The sequence below is a fragment of the Anoplophora glabripennis genome, unplaced genomic scaffold (assembly GCF_000390285.2).
Source record: "Anoplophora glabripennis isolate ALB-LARVAE unplaced genomic scaffold, Agla_2.0 scaffold98, whole genome shotgun sequence".
Taxonomy (NCBI): domain Eukaryota; kingdom Metazoa; phylum Arthropoda; class Insecta; order Coleoptera; family Cerambycidae; genus Anoplophora; species Anoplophora glabripennis.
In genome coordinates, this window is record NW_019416280.1 from 181079 (window position 1) to 199543 (window position 18465).

General features: G+C 31.6%; 1 protein-coding gene across 1 annotated transcript in view; it reads right to left on the minus strand.

Moving 5' to 3' along the window:
• LOC108904957 (protein still life, isoforms C/SIF type 2) overlaps positions 1–18465 on the minus strand; it is a 270933-nt gene that overhangs the window by 98567 nt on the left and 153901 nt on the right. Inside the window, exons 4-5 of the mRNA XM_018707685.2 lie at positions 12100–12282; positions 4008–4208 (exon numbers count right to left, since the gene is read on the minus strand). Of these exons, the coding sequence (XP_018563201.1) occupies positions 4008–4208; positions 12100–12282 (384 nt within the window). The remainder of the gene's footprint in view (positions 1–4007; positions 4209–12099; positions 12283–18465) is intronic.

Consider the following 18465-nt stretch of genomic DNA (forward strand, 5'->3'; position numbering starts at 1 on the left):
ACTTATTTAATAAATACAATAATAATAATTATTATTTTCCTACTACATACGTATAATACATTTTCCGAAAGAAGTGCATTTTTTTTCGAGTACGTAAATTGCTCCAGATTATAGTCCTTGTTCCAAATTGTTCATTATTATCAACCATTATGTATAATACGATGTATTATGGCGGTGTTTAACATTTTTCGCGTTTATATTTTGCGTAGAACATTCTTAAGAGTCTCTGAGCTCTTCAAATTTCCGAAACTCCTCACTGAAGTACGTCACAACTGTAAGTGGTCACCTGTGGAATTGTTAGCTGGATGACGTATCGAATTCTTGGCAAAGTAACCGATGAACACAAAAATGATGAGGGTTGCCACTGCTATATCCAGAAAATAAATCGACCGATAATATCAGCAGCAGAAACAAGTGTTCGAAGAATAATTTTTATGTGAAATTTCTTAAATTTGATTGTTAAGGTTTTATACAAAAACCTGACTGATCTAAATGTGTATTTACATATATTGTCGTAACATTGCTTAACAAACTGTGACAGCGAAAATAATATTAAAAAATGTAAAACATAAAATAATGTCTAACCACGTATTTGATCAAACAATTATTTAAGTGTTATGTGATTAAAAACTAAGTGATACACAGAAGTAGAATATTTTTACGTGAAAAATCTTGCTCTTAGAATTTGTCATTAACTTTCCAAGAAAGTTAGAGAAAGAAGAATATAATACAGAAACAAGAAAAATTGTATTGGTCACTCAAAATATGATTTGAGTGAATTATTGTATTTAGGTAAAATAAACCAGAATTATCCTTTGGTTTTTATTCTATTAGTTACGGAATTTATTTTCATTTTTTATGCAGTAGATACTATAATTTTGTGCTTTAAAGACGTGAACCATAAAAAAGTAGAAATTAGAGGGTAGCTGTTGATGTAAAGCTGAAAAATAATGAATTTTTATTATTAAAAAATAAACCAGAATCTGTTGCAACCTTAACTGGAATAAGGAAATAATTTTGTGACCACTGGTGTAATATTTAGCACTCTGATGTCTTAAGATGGGTTTCAACCCTCGAAACCGGACGTCAATTATAAACATAAAGGAAAAAGGGACCTAGGAGGCCTAAGAAACGATGGATATGAAAATTCACAGAAGGAACAGGCGGCAAACCCACAGATCTCCGCTAATATAGACTGTGGGCGGGTGTAGATATAAATACCCCTGCAACACCCTGTTACAGTTTCAATTTTCTCAGATATTTGCGGTTTACTTAAATTTTCAATAATATTACGTTAAAGTATCATCAAAAGTGCCTTGAAAGGCAAGTATTGTCATTCAGTATTCTACAAGTATCAAGTACTTTCTCGACGAGAAAAATGCAGAATAATTATTCTAATGAAGATGTTTTGAATTTGTTTTATATCCATGGGATTCACCATGAATCTGTATTAGCTGTATTTCTATGAGTTGGTATTTTGCATCTACATACAATAACGTTCTTTGTAGAATATTGATTTTTTTTTTCATGATTACATTAATAAAGTGCGTTGTTTCACGTTTGTTGCATCTTTTAAATAATGAGAGGGTATATTTACACAAAAATAATACCTACTAAGATTTCCTTTCATAGGGATACTATTATTAGTACAATAAAGAACAAATAAGAATCATTTCATTAAGAAAACAATGAAATGCAACATTTTAAATTATAGTATCTTCTCAACTTCATTCTAAATATCATAAAATTATAATAATACATTTACTAGTTATTTGAAATTATCTTATTTATTGTCTTTGCTATTTTTTAAACACTTTTACAACATTAAAAACTAGAGAAAAATTCTAAGAAAACCAACCGAAATCATTTCATTAATTGTTCTGTTTCAGTTGCAAAATACCAAATTATAGAAATAGAGCTAATAATTTTGATTTACGGTGAATGTTCAATGGATGTAAAATAAATTCAAAATATCTTCATTAGGATAATTATTTTTCATTTTTCTTGTCGAGCAAATACTTGATACTTGTAGAATACTGAATGACAGTGTCAATATTTGCCTTTCTAGGCACATTTGATGATATTTTTAACTTAATATTCTTGAGTATGTAAGCAAACCGTAAATATCTGAGAAAATGGAAACTGTAACTTCTACAATGCCTATATCGGTGAAACGAGAATTTGATTTTCTACAATATGATGCAGAAAGATACAGGGTGTTCTATTTGAATATAAAAAGTTTTGTCGGTTTTAAGTTTTCAAGATGTAACGTGAAAAATGGGACACTTAGTATAATTTTCTTCAGGTAATTTTGATAGGGGAAAGTAATGGATCTTTTGTTCTTTGTGTATTTCGAAAAGCAAGTGAAAGCGTCCAGAACGAAGAAAGATATAAGCAATTTTCGAAACGCTTGCATCTGGCAAAATTTATATAAAATGTGGATTTTTTTCGAAAATTTAGGTACAGGGAAGCTTTAACAATTTTGACTTATCTTTAATTTATCTCGTCGACAATGCAATAATATATAGGATGTTCCGTTTAAAATAACGAAGTTGACAACTACTTCCGGTATAACCGGAAGTGATACGTTGATGGCATTATTTTCATTGAAGAGAACATATCTGATAACCCTCGTAAACAAAATTTCAGAGTTATATTGTCTTTGGTTCCTCTGAAGAACCCTGTATAAATGTAGGTTGATGGACAACATACCAAAAAAATATAATATAACTGCCCTCAAAGTATTGGAAACCACCTACCGACCAGAGTCTTACCTACCCCTTTAAATTACACGTTTTATTCAATATTTTTGCCTGAAATGTGTTATCGCGGGTTTTTGGGGTCGCTGATTACGAATCTGAAGTCCGAATCCGGAAATTTTTTAATAAAGGATGGCGGATCCAATATGGCGAAGTAAATATCGGAAAAGCATTCAAACATATTATGGCTGAAACTTGTTACTCGGTGGGTTTCAAAGTCGTCAATCACAAATATAAGGCTTTAATTAAGAAATTCTTAAATCCAAAATGGTAGTCCCATTATGGCGGATTGAAAAGTATCATAGAAATTGATACTTACCACCCAAAGAAATGCGTTATGAATTGAGGATTGAGGCATTTGCGTAAAAAAAGGCAAATGTCTAATATTGAGAACAAAGAATGTGCTGTCTCTTTCAAATAGCCTCATTATCAATCACGGCAGGGAAATGTAAGACACAAACAAAATGAGTAAGATTTTAGAGCTAAAAATATAAATTTGATCATTCAAGTAGCAAACTGCTTCAACTAAATTCTAACTAGCAGGGATGATGCACTACTGCTCTTTAGTTAGAAAGAAACAGCACATTGCAAATCGAATTTATAGCCTAAGTTTTTCATATGAAATAATGGTTCAAATAGTTTTTAATTTGAATTGCTAGATAATGTACCTACTTCATTAATTTTATCATATTTAGGCCCGGTACTTTTAGTTTCGGTTAAAGCTTGGTTAACTGATCAGGCGATTAGACTGTACATACTCTGTTTTATTTTATAAGTATAATCACAGTCTAATCGCCTGATCAGTTAATCAAGCTTTAACCGAAACTCAAAGTACCGGGCCTTAATGTTTTTAGTATATTTACTGTTAGTTCTTGTCTGTTTATTTATTTAATTTTCTGATGCTCTATGTATAAGTTTGTAATTTATTAATTTGCTATCTTTTTTTAAATTTTGTTTAATTTGTGGATTTAGTTAAATACTGTTTTTTACTATCTCCCTTGTTCTTCTTTATCATGTGATTGCGCAATTGCCCGTTGGTTATTGCAAATAATAGTATCAGATGATTGAAAAAGATATAGGGATATAGAAGTAGACTTTTTGTGTTCAGAATTTTTCTTTGGATAAATACATTAACAGTTGTGTTAAGTTTAAAAGACACTATTACTTAGAAGAGAACTAAATCTATAATGAATACTTAAATAGATAAATAAAAAGAACGTTTTCTGTAAATTTTAATTAGTCACTCACCTGTAACGATCTCCTGCTCGAGCCACTGTTGGATCTGGACAGCATGGGTGGTCTCCTCTTGGTGGCTCCCCTGCCAGCCAGTAAATTGTTAAGCAAGGAAGGACTTCTAGCACAAATAAAGGCATGAAACGACGACACGGTAAATACTCCTAATTTGTTTAAGGTGTTCTTCGTTGCTCTCGATACGTGTGTTAACAGGGACTGAAACAAATGGCTCATTTTAGTTAATGAAGGTTTTACCTTTACTGTCGAAACTAGTACTACTTATACAAGTTACTGCTTAGGAACAAGCGCCAATTACTTTTTTCATTGAAATCTTTACTCTTACTGTTACTGAAGTATATTTGATTGTTATAGTTTTATTATTTATCAGGGAAACAATAAATAGTACCTAATAATACTATATTAGGTACTATATACCCTCTGTTGGTCCAATATAGGACCAACAGAGGGTGAAGGAAATACCAAAGAAATTTATTTAGAAATTATTTTCAGCCGTTTTACAATTAGATAAAGTTAAAACTAGGAAAATGAAGTTACCTCCTTAGGTAACATAGGTATGGGGGCAGTTTCAGAAAGCAGGTGACAGTATAATTTAGAAGTTCTGGAAGGAAATTTAAGTATAATAAACATGAAGATTAAAATATGTAGAAAAAAAAAACAAAACTTGATAATGTTAAGCGAAAATAAAGCATATAAGATTACAACGGAAGCAAATTGAGCAAGTAGATTATTTTAATATTTGGGCCAGTAACGGAAGAATAAACGAGTAAATTAACGACGGAATGGAAAAAACAGGAAAGGTGTACCCTACGATCAAAACGAGATTTACAGGGAGAAAAGAAATTCTAAGAAAAGTAAAAATCGAAGCGGTTAAAAAAAATAGCAATACCCACAATAACGTACAATAAGCAGTGAATCACAAATCATGACACTCATGACAGAAACGCACAGATTACTTCCAAATGTAATGGATATCATATTCTTGAGACGCATAGAAAATAGAACTAAAAGGGACTAAATAAGAAATGACATATTTTAAAGATTGAACCCATAACAGGTAAAATAGTGAAGGACATTTAAGGTTTTCGGATGACAAGTGACAGACTAACAAAGAGATTATAAGAAACTCAAGTACCACGAGAAAATATAAGAGGATGACCCGAAAAAACATGGGAAGATAGAATACGAGAAGAAACAGAGGAATTGATAATAAGATGAGAAGGAATGAAAGAAGAAGCACAGAATAACAAAGGATACAGAGAGAATTGAAAGTAAAAAGGAATATATTTATCTAAATACAGAATTCTGTTATAAAATATTTGGTTTTCTCTTAGTTTTCACTACTAACCTTGGTAAACAAAATGTTGCCTTTTACTAACATGAACTTGATAAAAACATCTATAAAATTGACATAAATATGTAACTAATTTTAATGTAAATGTATAAGTATGTATTAATTTTATATTTATCCATCTGATCGAGGGTGATGTGTTCTGACTCGCAGATGGTGCTTGCTAAGGTGTTGGACGATCCCATGTTTCTGGGTTGAATGGTGGTGACATTCACTATGGTTGTCGGTCTATCAGTATAACGAAAACTGGTGTAACGATTCTAGAGGTTTGGGCATTTAGGAAAACGAAGTACGGAGGATTGATATAAGGCCATGTTCACAACGTGATGCACGCCCCTACAGTTTCCATTATCTCTATGAGGAGCCGATGTTCGCTCACTAGGTTGAAGTGGATAGGTTCTCATACTTGGATTTCTGAGGAGACAAGGGTATCTAGGGTCGGAAGGACCCTAGATTTTTATTCCAGCTTCATAGAAAATCACAACATCAAGACCATCTTCAACCAGTCATGGAACATAACCCTTTTCAAAACAAGCTGCAAGGGAGATGTACACCAAAGTCTTATTGTATTCAGCATTCCATATTCCATATACATGGAATGCTGAATACAAATGCAATGCAATGGGATAAACAGAGAGACATGTTGGAATAAGTTTAACGGAATACAAGTGTAAGAAGTAACATTGGAAATAAATCAGCAGATGCGGAGTACAGGACTCGGAATAGCCTAAATACCAAAATACTAATGAGACAGAAAATTTTGGTTTGGTTCTACAGAATAGCAATAGAACTCCAGAACGGGGACGATCACCTAGAATTTGGAAATGACTCATAGGTAAAAATGGAAAACCCGGAAGTCACAGGTTAGTGGCTTCAAACTAAGTAAGGGAAAGATATGTACTAGCACGCACAACAAAAATATAAATACTGACTATAAGATTTAATCCCCAGTTTCTGAATTTCTTATGAAGAAGAGAGCGATATGACTGATGACGTGGTAACCAGCCCAGAAATTGTTCAACCATTTATAACTGCCACGGAACACTGTCACAAACAACTGTATCGGGAGTAGGTATTTGGAACCATATTTACATCGAAAATTTGGTAAATTTGGCTGGATCTGCCCCTCTCGTAGGAAAGGCATATACCTAAGTGCCAAAATAATACTTTCCTCATTTTCGGCGTGTTGTTTGTATAAAGGTGTTTTTAAAATTAGAAAAATCTTAAGATGTATGTCAATAATCCAAGATTTCTGAAATTTTGTAAAAATTTATCCAATCCAATAATTTCATAATATAACTACTTCCTATTGTTATTGTCTTGTAAAGATATTCAATAGTTTTAAATTTGAATTTATATTCGCTATACATCGATGTCAGTTTTATTTATAGCGCATCATACATCTGCCCAACATAAATACTTTTCCATTTTGTCACGGCCCTAAAATCTAGTTGACAAATAAAATTTATTACGTTGGTACGTCCTCTGTAATGCGGTTTTCAGTAATTCGTTTTCATGGAATCGATGGAAAACCGCCAGTTAATTCAAGTGCCTAAAACGAATTTACTTTGCATTTGCTGGGATGGACAAATTTCACTTACTATTGTATTTTGATTGAACCCTAATTAAAAACAAATGAAATTCTATTTAACCGTGGGAATTTCTATTTTATTTTTTTTTCAAACCTTGTCAAGTCTTTGTCCTATAAATTATACTTCTGCTACACTGTTTTGATCATCTCCATACCTCTCTTATTATTAGAGATAGTCACACGAAACCTTATATCATTGCTTCTTTAAGACTATGCATCCCTTATTATTATAGATAGACTTTTCAAACTCATTCTCATCGAAAGACAACGTTCTTTTTAAATATTCATAAATATAATATATAGTTTTCTATTGACGAAAATATGTAAGTCCTATATCTTTGTACATCGGGTTATGTTCTATTGTTTTCGTAACTTAGATACTATAAAAAAATTTCCAACACACTTGCACTTTCAGTGTTAAAGTTCATACAATTACTCCAAAAACGCTTCTTCTTCGAGATAAGGGGCCTTAAAAATTATAATGGAAAATAGGAATTATTTTATAAACCACATTTTGTTTTATTTACAGGCAACGTGATATTTGAAGTACATATTTGTATTATCATCATAACTTGACAATACCCATTTTAAAAAATAGAGACACTTAAGTTTACACAACTCAAATAAGAGATGTGACAGAGCTACATCCAGTGGCCAATGCTCCTGAGATCTACAAAGATGCACAAAAAATTACATTTTTAAGGTTGTAATATTCAATACGACTCCAAATAATTATATTTTGTGCAACTGAATGTGGAAATATTAAAAATCAGCATCACTTTTGCAAAAAAAATTACGTATTCACTTAAATAGGAAACGTTTTGTCTCAATGTACTATCTATGTCAAATGTATATCACTATAGAAAGTTTAAACTCCATTGAAACATTTCAACATACAGGGTGATTCAGAATTTATCCAAAAAACATTTTTGAATGTACAGACTCTTACAAACACAATTTTGTAAAAAAATAATAAATGGCAGTTTGAAATAAATTTAAAAATACACTTCTGCACGGCACTGGAAACTGCTCCACTGTAAAACCTGACCTTGCGCAAGGCATGCAGTCGGCGAAAAAAGGAACAGACAAAAATTAAAAGAATTTCTTTCCTAAGGAAAGAAATAAATTTTATAACAATTATTTTATTATTAATTAATTAAGTTAATTTGTGGTTTTAATTAATAACATAATTTGACATATCTTATGTTGCAACAATTGTTCAAAATTTTGTCTACCGCCATGTAAACAGATTTGGGCCCTTCTTGACCACTTCCTACGAACTAATACAAATGTTGTCTTGCTTCACCATAACACAAATTCTCCACCATAACCCAAATGTTGTCTTACTTCATAAATTAGAAGGATATCCATGAACTCCAAGTTGCTATACACGTAAGTCATTTTTGACACTTGAAAAACTAATGTAAACACTATCGCAAAAACGTTAATACCAAGATCGGAAAAAGAGCGCATTGCGTACAGCGTACAACGCGAATGACGCTGGAGACTACAATAGTCCAGCGATGTAAGGGCTGTAAATACTAGTACTTCAATAATTTTTTTCTCGGAAACTGTAAGGATTTTACAAAAATTTTTCTATGATATTGACTCCATTTTTCATAACGCATCTATTCCCAAATTTTTTGGATACGTTGTGAATCACCCCGTATATTATTTTTTTCGGGTTTCAAATGTTTTGGCTTTTTATATGCCAATATAAACTGATACATGAATTTCTCATATTTTGAAGTAAAATACGAATAAAATACAAATAATCGTATCTGATTTTTGTACAAATAATGTTTCTTTATTTTTATTTAATTTATTTTAGATTTAATTTTTTTATCTAATGTAAACAATGAATACTACATTAAGATGAACTGATGTTTGATGTAGGTATATGTATACAATATGTTTTTTATTCGCTTCAGAAAGCAATAACGATAAAAATTAGTATTTTTAGAACACAATTTTTCCTATCCAGTAGGTATACGTAATGTAACTAAATGTATTAAAAACGTTTGTGTCTAATATTTCTTTACAACGGCTTGGTAATAAGGTAATGGATTCTTGGAAGGCGTGGCAGTCCGTATTTTCACAAATACCGCGAGAACTATTGTGCTATATGCGGATAATGAAGAGATGCGATCATTTCCAGCAATATATCAAACAATACATAATGGGGGTAGACAATATGTCTTTCCAAGCCATATATAACAAACATGGCTCTGAATGTACGCTTTAACTTTAGAGCCAGCGCGGCGCGGCGGTCTTGGTTATTTGTAAGAGAATCGGCTAATATACACAGAAAATTAGGCTAAATAAATGGGGGATTGGTTGATATTCAAAGTACAAAGTACCAACTATTTGTCCCTTTGAGAAAAAATATAACTAAAGGGTTAGTTATAAAAATTGTACATACTTAGGTTCAGTACAAGCTATTAAAGGCGTGGCACATTTGAAATTTACCCACCTTTTGAAAAATATATATGATTCGAGCTTTTTTTGAAAAATAAAACATAAATTCTCATAAGTTTATCATAATTATCAGAGCCTACTTGTTCATTGTCTAATTTGAATAAAGTTTCTATGTAATTTTTTTAATCTAAAATTTGACTACACCATTAAATCCAGCGTCTCGTAAAATGTGTTGGTATTAGATTTCCTGTAGGAATATTTATTGCTAATGGAAAAATGAATATTAATGGTTAATTTTTCTGAATCGATGAAACGACCTAAATTAACTTAAGTACACCAATAAAATGTTGTTTTGGAAATATATTTAAATTCAAATTATGCGATCATATTATATGTAATGTGATGAATAATTAAATGAGAAATAAAACAATACCATGTTATACCTAAATATTTATAAGGTTCTGGAGTAGATTTAACAAACAATACCTACTTACAGGTTTAATGTCAAACAATTATCATACTACTTATATGTAAAAAAATTGAATTAAATAACAGAATAGTGGGCACTAGATTTTAAAAGTACCTACTACGGGTGTTACAGGATAGTAATGCCTTAGATTAACGTATTATTACTCACCCTAAATGTATCCTATATACATCCTAGATACCTTAAATATAGTTACTAAGTGGATATATTATTTAATTATAACTTAAAACAAGTGATAAATGATATTTTAAACAAATAAACTGATAAAAAATATTTTTTGTATAAACCTCTTTTACCTTAAGCTAAGGCTACACCTTATATTGTAATAAAGAAAACGTGGTTTGTTCAAATTTGACAATGAAAAAATTAATAAGTAGGTTTTCATAAATACGAAATCAAATGTTATGAGACGTGGTAGTCATATTATAGCCATAGTTTTATGGTCTACCCATAAAAGAACCGACTTAAATTGGATCAGACATACTTTATTTACATTTCCATCTTGGGTCGAAGTTTACCATTACTATTAGGTACGTTACTTTTTAGCTTTTTGATTTTTTATGTCGGCTTATTTCTGCTACTATGACTAAACATCGACGCCAGGAGACGAGCAACCCCCAACCTGAGAACATCGACGTACAAGTACTACCCGCGATCAACGTTGCTTGACTTTTCATAGCAATGACATGAATGACAAGTCGCTAGGCCGTATTCGCTCTATATTTACTTTATCTTAAAGGTATTAATGAATTCAAACTTTCATTAGTTTTAAAAAATTTCCTAAATTTTCTAATGCATACTTTTTCATATAGAATATCTAGATATGCTGAAACAAGTTAAATAGGTATTTAAAAAAATAAAAACAAAAATGTTCTGTCCAAATTGTACGAATTAAAAAATAAATAAATAAAATTTCACACTTCCAAAAAAATTTATTCTATTTTTGTTCCCAGCTATAGCTCAACTTTGAACTAAGAGTCACGTATTTCCGTATTCTAAGAAATACTTTTTGAAGTGACCTTAAACAATTTTCCAAAGTTAAAGTAAAATTCCATCAAGGTGTAAATTAATACATTTATTATATTCATATTTTCAGATATTGTTTTGTTCACACGTTATGAGGTCATTCTGCAACTTTGGTTGGACCAACAATTTTAAATCGCACTTCTTTTATTTTGTAAAAAGTTAAATGAAAACTAGATTTTATTTAAATACTTCAGTACTACCGAAATTATTTGATAACCATCCTGAAACCAAATTGAAACGGTTTGATCCTAAGAAAGTTATTTCGCACAAATGTTTTTATGTTTATTTTATAGTATTGGAAAAGACAAACGTATCATTTTTTCGGAATACTTAAGTACCAGGAAAGTATTTAAAAAATCAGCAAAGCTTAAAAATTCAAGCGTGAATTAATTGCATGCAACCAATGAAATAAAAAACAACAAAAAGTTGCAGAACAGTATTCAGCTTTCTTCCGAGTTTATTCGTCTGATCGGTATTCTGCAAAAGTTAATGTCTTTCAAACAATATTTAATTTTTCGTTTCCGAATTTTTGGTAGTTCTAACCCCTTGTCTTGGTTGTAAGTTGAACTTATCTCGATTCTTTTGAATTCATGTTATCCTCTTATCGTAATCAGAATCTCTTTCTTATACACCACAATGATGGTATTAGTTAAGTCTAATGGATATTCTGCATCTGTCGCTCATGCTAAGTTTCTCCCCTTTGTTCAATGTATACTTTTTTCGCATGAGCAAGGGGTGCTATAAACATATGGTAAAAATATTGTGTTTCTGTAAGATATATATCTTGTCCATTAATATACTTATTTCCTTATTCTTAAGTATAATTTTGATAGTCCATTCAATGTGCCATTTCGATATCCATTTCTTCTAAGAGTTGATCGTAGGTGCTAAATTTTTTTATATTCCAATACATTGTTGACATTACCTTGATTCTAGGGTGGGCGGTGATAATGCTCTGCGTTCAGATATCTGTCCGTGTGGATTCACTTCCTGTAAACACTATACTCTAGGGTTTCCTCTTGACAAGGATGTGTGAAAAAGCAGGGTACCATTTTTTCCATCACCATGTTGAAGTGAAGGTAATGTCTGAATGTATTAATTTAATTAATTGTTTTTTTTTTCCAATTTTTACACCAGCGGCATATCACCATTGTAATTATTTAGCCCTTATTTCTTTATTGTTGCACAATATTCTTTATGTCAATTTCTTACTCACCTTGGGGTTGGGCAGTTCTCCGCTTTGAAGGCTAGCCATGTAGCACCGAAGCCGGAATTGTTCGCAGTGCAGCCGCTCGAGGTTCTCTTCCCATTGGACTACCTGGTTAGCGATTTGCTGGCGAGCATCCGAGTCGCCTACCACCGACTGTTGCATCTCTGCCATGTGTTTGAGTTTGTAGTCCTGAAAACAAAACAAAAAGTTCATAAGTTTATTCTAGTAATAATGGTCCTGACATTAGTTCAATTCATAAAGATAAAGGTGAAATAGCTAGATACTAAATTCCCAAAATTCTCACTTATACTTATGTAAGCATTGGAAACTAATGTAAAATTCATAAGGTCATATTAAAGTGATTCAGCCAAGCATACATTAATCAAATGTTTCCTCCATTCCAAATAGAGGGAGTCAAATTTTAACTTTATTTTTAAATTTTGTAATATTCGAGAAACCATTTCTGGTAGAACATGACCCATGATAAAAAGTAATAAGAACTGAATTAATTGTCAAAAATGATCCAATGATCCAATTATTTTCGAGATAAAAACAATGTTACTTGTTACTGCATGTTAAATAGGAACTAATATAAAATTCCTGTGTAGAACACTTTTATTTCATTTTGATATATTTTAATATTGTAAAAATATTTAGAAACATTATTATATTTTGTGGGTACTTCTTGAAAGAAAATTAGGATCATGGTAAGTTATGTTCAATTTCAAATGATATATTTTCGTTGATCTATCAAAAATCTTTATTACACCTCTGTATATCAAATTAGGACTCAAGAAACAATAGATAAAAGCTTTAAACAAATATGGTATATGCTTCTCCAATTTGAGTGATGCGAAATTGCGGTAAGGGATTTTTGGTGGACCTCAGATCCATAAGATGTTAAAGGTTCACAATTTTTGTTACTAAAATAAATGAAAACGAGAAAGCAGAATGATTATTTTTAAGGGACTAATTGGGAATTTTTTAAAATAGAAAGAGTCCAAACTATAAAGGAATAGTGCCGAAAGAAAGTTTTAAAAACCTAGGCTGCTTAATGAATCTCGAATTACATTTTTTACATTCTTATGCGAATTATTTCCCAGAAAAGGATGATTACAGTGAGGAGCAGGGATAAAAATTTCACCAATATATTAAGGGAAAGGAGCGTCGGTACCAAGGCAGCTGGGATATAAATATGTTAGCCGGGTTTCTACTGGTCGTTAAAACGAGATATACCATTAAAATCGAGAAAACTTCGCAGATCTTTTGACAACAAAATAGTTCGATACCACAAAAGTGAGTAGTAGTCTAGTCATAATATTGTGATATAGTGATTTTATGAGTCAAAAAAATTAACTCGAGAGTCACGGGCTCAGAGTTGAAGCTTTATTTCTTTAATCTTATTTGTTATTCATATTTTAATACGCATAAATGCTTAACCTGGGTATTTTCAGTATAGAACTTGATAATATTGGCAGACCTCATCGAGTCAAACGGATCTCGGATTCGGATTTAGCGATTCCAAAAACGTGTAGATATGTCTGTATACTTTGTTGGCAATTCATTCTCTACGTTTGACCTTGAACTGACCTTAGCACAGACTTGATTGGGTCAAACGGACACCAGATTCGGATACGGCGACCCCGAAAACGTACAGATTGATTGGTTTACTTTGTTGGACATTGATTTTCTAAATTTGACTTTGAACTGACTTTAACCCAAACCTGCTCGGGTCAAATGGACACCCGACTAGGATTCAGCGACCCAAAGAACGTATAGATATATTGATTTACTTTGTTGGTAACTGATTCTCTACATTTGACCTTGAACTGACCTTAACCCAGAGGTAATCGGCTCAAACGCATACCGGATTCGGATTCAACGACCCCAATACATGGTCTTGTCTTTCGGACTTCCCACTTTTTTTATGGGGCTGTGTAATTATCTAAATAAGTATTTCAGTAATAAAATAAATGTTTTTAGAACTTTACTTCTTTACTTTATAAGAAAATCTCGAATTCCACATTATCTTAATTAATTTACATTATATTTATATTTTTACGTACTCTTAACATATTAAAATGTAGGAGTTGATTGATTTTTATCCATAATTCAACAATTTTTTATTGTTATTTCAAATTATCCACATGTGAAGTACAAACATATTATGACATTTTATTTATTCTATTGTAAGGTCTAATTAGCGTCCTCTACAGATGAGTATAAAATTAAAACTGTAAACAAAAATTTTAAACTACCAATTTTAATATTCCCAAAATTTAGGCAAATTTGGTTCAAGCCATGTTGACCTCTAGAGTAATTTATACATATTTTAAATGTCATTTTTAATTCTAAATACAAATAAAATTGAAATGTGGGAAATAAACTTTGCAATTATTAAGAAAGCTTTCTATTGCAGAGTAGTGCCAGTAAAATTTTCGAATTAGAATTAGTATACTTCATAAGTATATCTATTAATGAACTCTACTCAAATTGCAGTACCTCAAGAATGAAGATGCGAAAGTATATTTAAAGTTTTATCATATTGGAATACGGTAAGAGAAAATCTAAATAATTTTTTATTGATACAACGGATTTTGGTATCACATTACATATTATAATGTACTATGATTTTAGGAACTACAAGTTTCTATCAATTACAACATATGTCAATCATACCTCACAGCAATTTTATCCTACAACTTAACAGCAAAGAATTCACTATTACTGCATATACATAGAATGAAACTACTATAGAAGCATATATGAATCGTTGTTAAATAAGTTAGTAATGTAGGTTAACTTAATTATAGATAGATTCTCAGTTTCCCAGTTCATTGATTTTGCACATACGAGCATTATGACGGAACAAATATTACACTGCGAAAAGAATCAGTGTAACTACATGTAAACGGGGTTAATTGTTGTCAGTAGTACAAGCGGTACAATTTTAATAAAAAATATGCTGCAGTGTTTATAAAAATTTTCTGTAAAATTATTTCTAAATTTCATAGAACTGCAAATTTAAAAGGCTTAACGTAATAGTACTCTTACTGATTTGTGCCAGTAGTCAAATATAGCCACAATTCAGCAGGTGACGGCATGCGTATTATCACACTGTAAGGCCGCTTGTAAACGACGACCGTTGTCACCCGGTGTGTGAACACACTTCCAGAACGGTCAATGAATATGAATCTACGGTGGATTCATCGGGCTTACAAACGGCTAAAAAACCATCGTTTACAAGCGGCCTTACGGTGTATATGATAGCAAGTGCGATAGTTACATTCACTATGCAAGAGTCACGTCAACTAAGTATTTAATCAACGGTGTAGTGACAGTGCGATAGCGTGTTTACGCTGATAGCCTAAATGAGTCCTAAATGTATGTTAATACTGGGTATAACTAGCTAATATTTTTCAAGATATTTTCATGATATACCTAAGTATAATGTAAAATTACTTATCTTCTTTTTTCAGCGTATATGTAACAAAACATAAACACATAGGTATTCTACTAATTACAAAATATTTTCAAAATTATTAATATATTTATAAGGGAACATATTTACAACTAAAATATTATATCATTAATTTGTAGGTACTCTGCTATCTTGAAGTTTGTTCTCCTTTAATAGTTATGCATACAATTTATTAGCTAAATAGAAGTGCAGCATATTACTTAATGCACACGTACTGCAAGTTTTAATAGAGTGAAACTCCGGACGAGAACCAAATATGCTTTTGAAGAGTACGTTGAACAGCTAGGTTTCGGAAGAATTTAATTAATTAATGTATACTTGATGTAAATAGATTATGCGCATGAGTACTTTTAAATACTATTTTCATATATAAGGATATATGGTAGATAAGAAGTTCTGAATATAAGAGTAATTTTTTAATTAACAATTTGTTGACTTATTCTCACTTCGCCTTTATTCCAAACTTTTATTCCAGAGTTTTAGTTAAAATATTATCTACATTAACTCCTAGGTTAGACCATGGGCCATATGAAGATTTTGCAACTTTGTCCAATATTGTGTCAAAAATTTTTACAAATCAAATTATTATATTAAGTTTCAAATTTATTTCAAACACTTTTACAAGCATTTTTCTTCTGAAAATTACAAATGGATTTATAATGCAATTCATTCCTGACTTAAATTAAATAAACAATAATTCAAAACTTTTCTGGTTAATTGCTACATCGTCAGTTTAGATTTCTTGAATATCCCACAGAATAATTTTCTATTCAGTAGAAACTGTTTCACTAATAATATTATTTGCTGTATTTGATTTTTGAAGTTCCGGTGTATTTCTTTTCCAAATTCCAAGTAATTCCAAATCTTCGAATCAGTAAAATTGTTTTGATTTTTCTGAACTTCTAGCGTTTCTCTGTGGAGAATTGGGAAAATCTTCTTTCTATTATCAGAACTTTCATACTATTTGGGTTCATTATAGTTATTCTTTAGGTAATATTTGTGTTGTACGCTGTAGACACTATGGGGCTTTGGAACACATTGTTCATTATATCGTCTTATTGTTAGATGTACGTAGATGATATTAATAATGTGTCTTCGTGTATCCTAGCTTCTTCAGTATTTTTCTGTCCATTCTCTCTCAGAACTTGACATAGGTGACGCATTTCCAAGTGTTTTAGTTCTCAGATGGTGCATGTTCGATGCACCAAGTCGTTGAAACCACACTGTTTCTGAGCCGAATATTGGTGAAACTCAGTGTTCAGATATGTATCCATGTAGGTTGAGTTTCTGTAAATGTTGTGCTTTAGGGTGTTATTCATTCTTGATAGATTCCAGTACAGCGAAGTCAGCATATCTGAACTATCACCTTAGATTTAGATTTGCTGATGTCAAGTTTTCTTCTCAAACGCTTTTTATGTAGACATTGACTAGGAAGCATTCGAAAACAAAGTCTTAAAATCAGCAAATGTAAAACTAAAGTGTTGACTCGGATACATTGATATAACAAAGAAATATTTCTAGATCATATCAATGCAATAATTCGGATATTAGTTTCATAATGGAGATGGAAGAAAACTGTTCCATCTGTTACAGAGAACACAGCCCAGCGTTTACAGAAAACCTACTTATAAGGATAGATATCTGAACGCTCAGTATCGTGATCACCCAACCCAGAAATATATTACTGTCAGTCAACAATATGTTGGAGCATGTGTCGTCTACGAACCGAAAATCTCGGACGATGTATTACAACACCTACAATCAGCTCATAGAAGAAACGGATAGATATGTGAAGGCTGACTCCCATCACTATGAAGTCCAGAAACAAGTCCTTAATACTCTCATACTCATACTCTCATACTCCTCATTTGCGATGAGAATACTTGGATGCCTAACAACATCTACCCACAGTTATCAGAGGAAATAGATAAAAAAAAGGAATACTGAACAAATTGTTAGTTTGATACTTAAGAACAAGGAAAAGGGCGAAGATGGTACCAACATGTCTAATCTATATAGGGTACAGATAAAATTGACAGACTCTTAAGAAAACATAATATTAATATCGCCTACAACAACTCAAGCAAGATAAGGTTAGCTTTTCCCAAGACGTGTTGCAGATATAATGCAAGAATGCAGGAATGCATCAAAGTATCACCCAGAGAAATCAGTAGCTACAGAGCAATCAATCAATCTAACTAATACCAAAAATGTTGAAGAAGGAGGAGATTTTGGACCTATCTACCAAGAAGCGATAGGAATTCAGAAGAAATGGAAATAATTACAAACAAAACGAGGGTGTAGACTACCTAGAACTTGGTAATGACTACCAGTGAGCTCAAATGACATAGACGCTCAACAAATATAAATACCAGGCAGAGGACTTAATCCTCACATTCGGAGATTTTTCTGAAGAAACGTTAAGAGCTTTAAATATATGGTTTGGCAAGCAGTCCGAAAATTGTCAAGGAAAACAAATTTTTATAATAATGGCGAATGCCTGGGGTTATGTAGTTCTGGTTTTCAAATAGGCATCATTTAATTATAATGCGCTATTTTTTTGCAATCTTTTTAATTCAAGGGATATTTAAAAAAATATTTATAAATTAATACTTTCTAAGTAATTTCGAAATACTTTTATTTGCCTAAAGGATGTGCCTAAAAGTAATTGCTTGTTGCTCATGAAGCTTATTAGCAATTGTTCACTTGTTCTTCAGCCTTTTATATTCCTCTGCTATTTCGGGAAACCGTATTAAAATATACAAAGTTTGAGCAACAGGCTGTTTGAAAATGTGTTTCCCTTGTTAATTCCTCACGGGGGAAAAAGTTTTTGGTAATACATACTTTTTAATGCGAGTTCTGAAAATGAAACCTATTAGTGGAGGAACGGA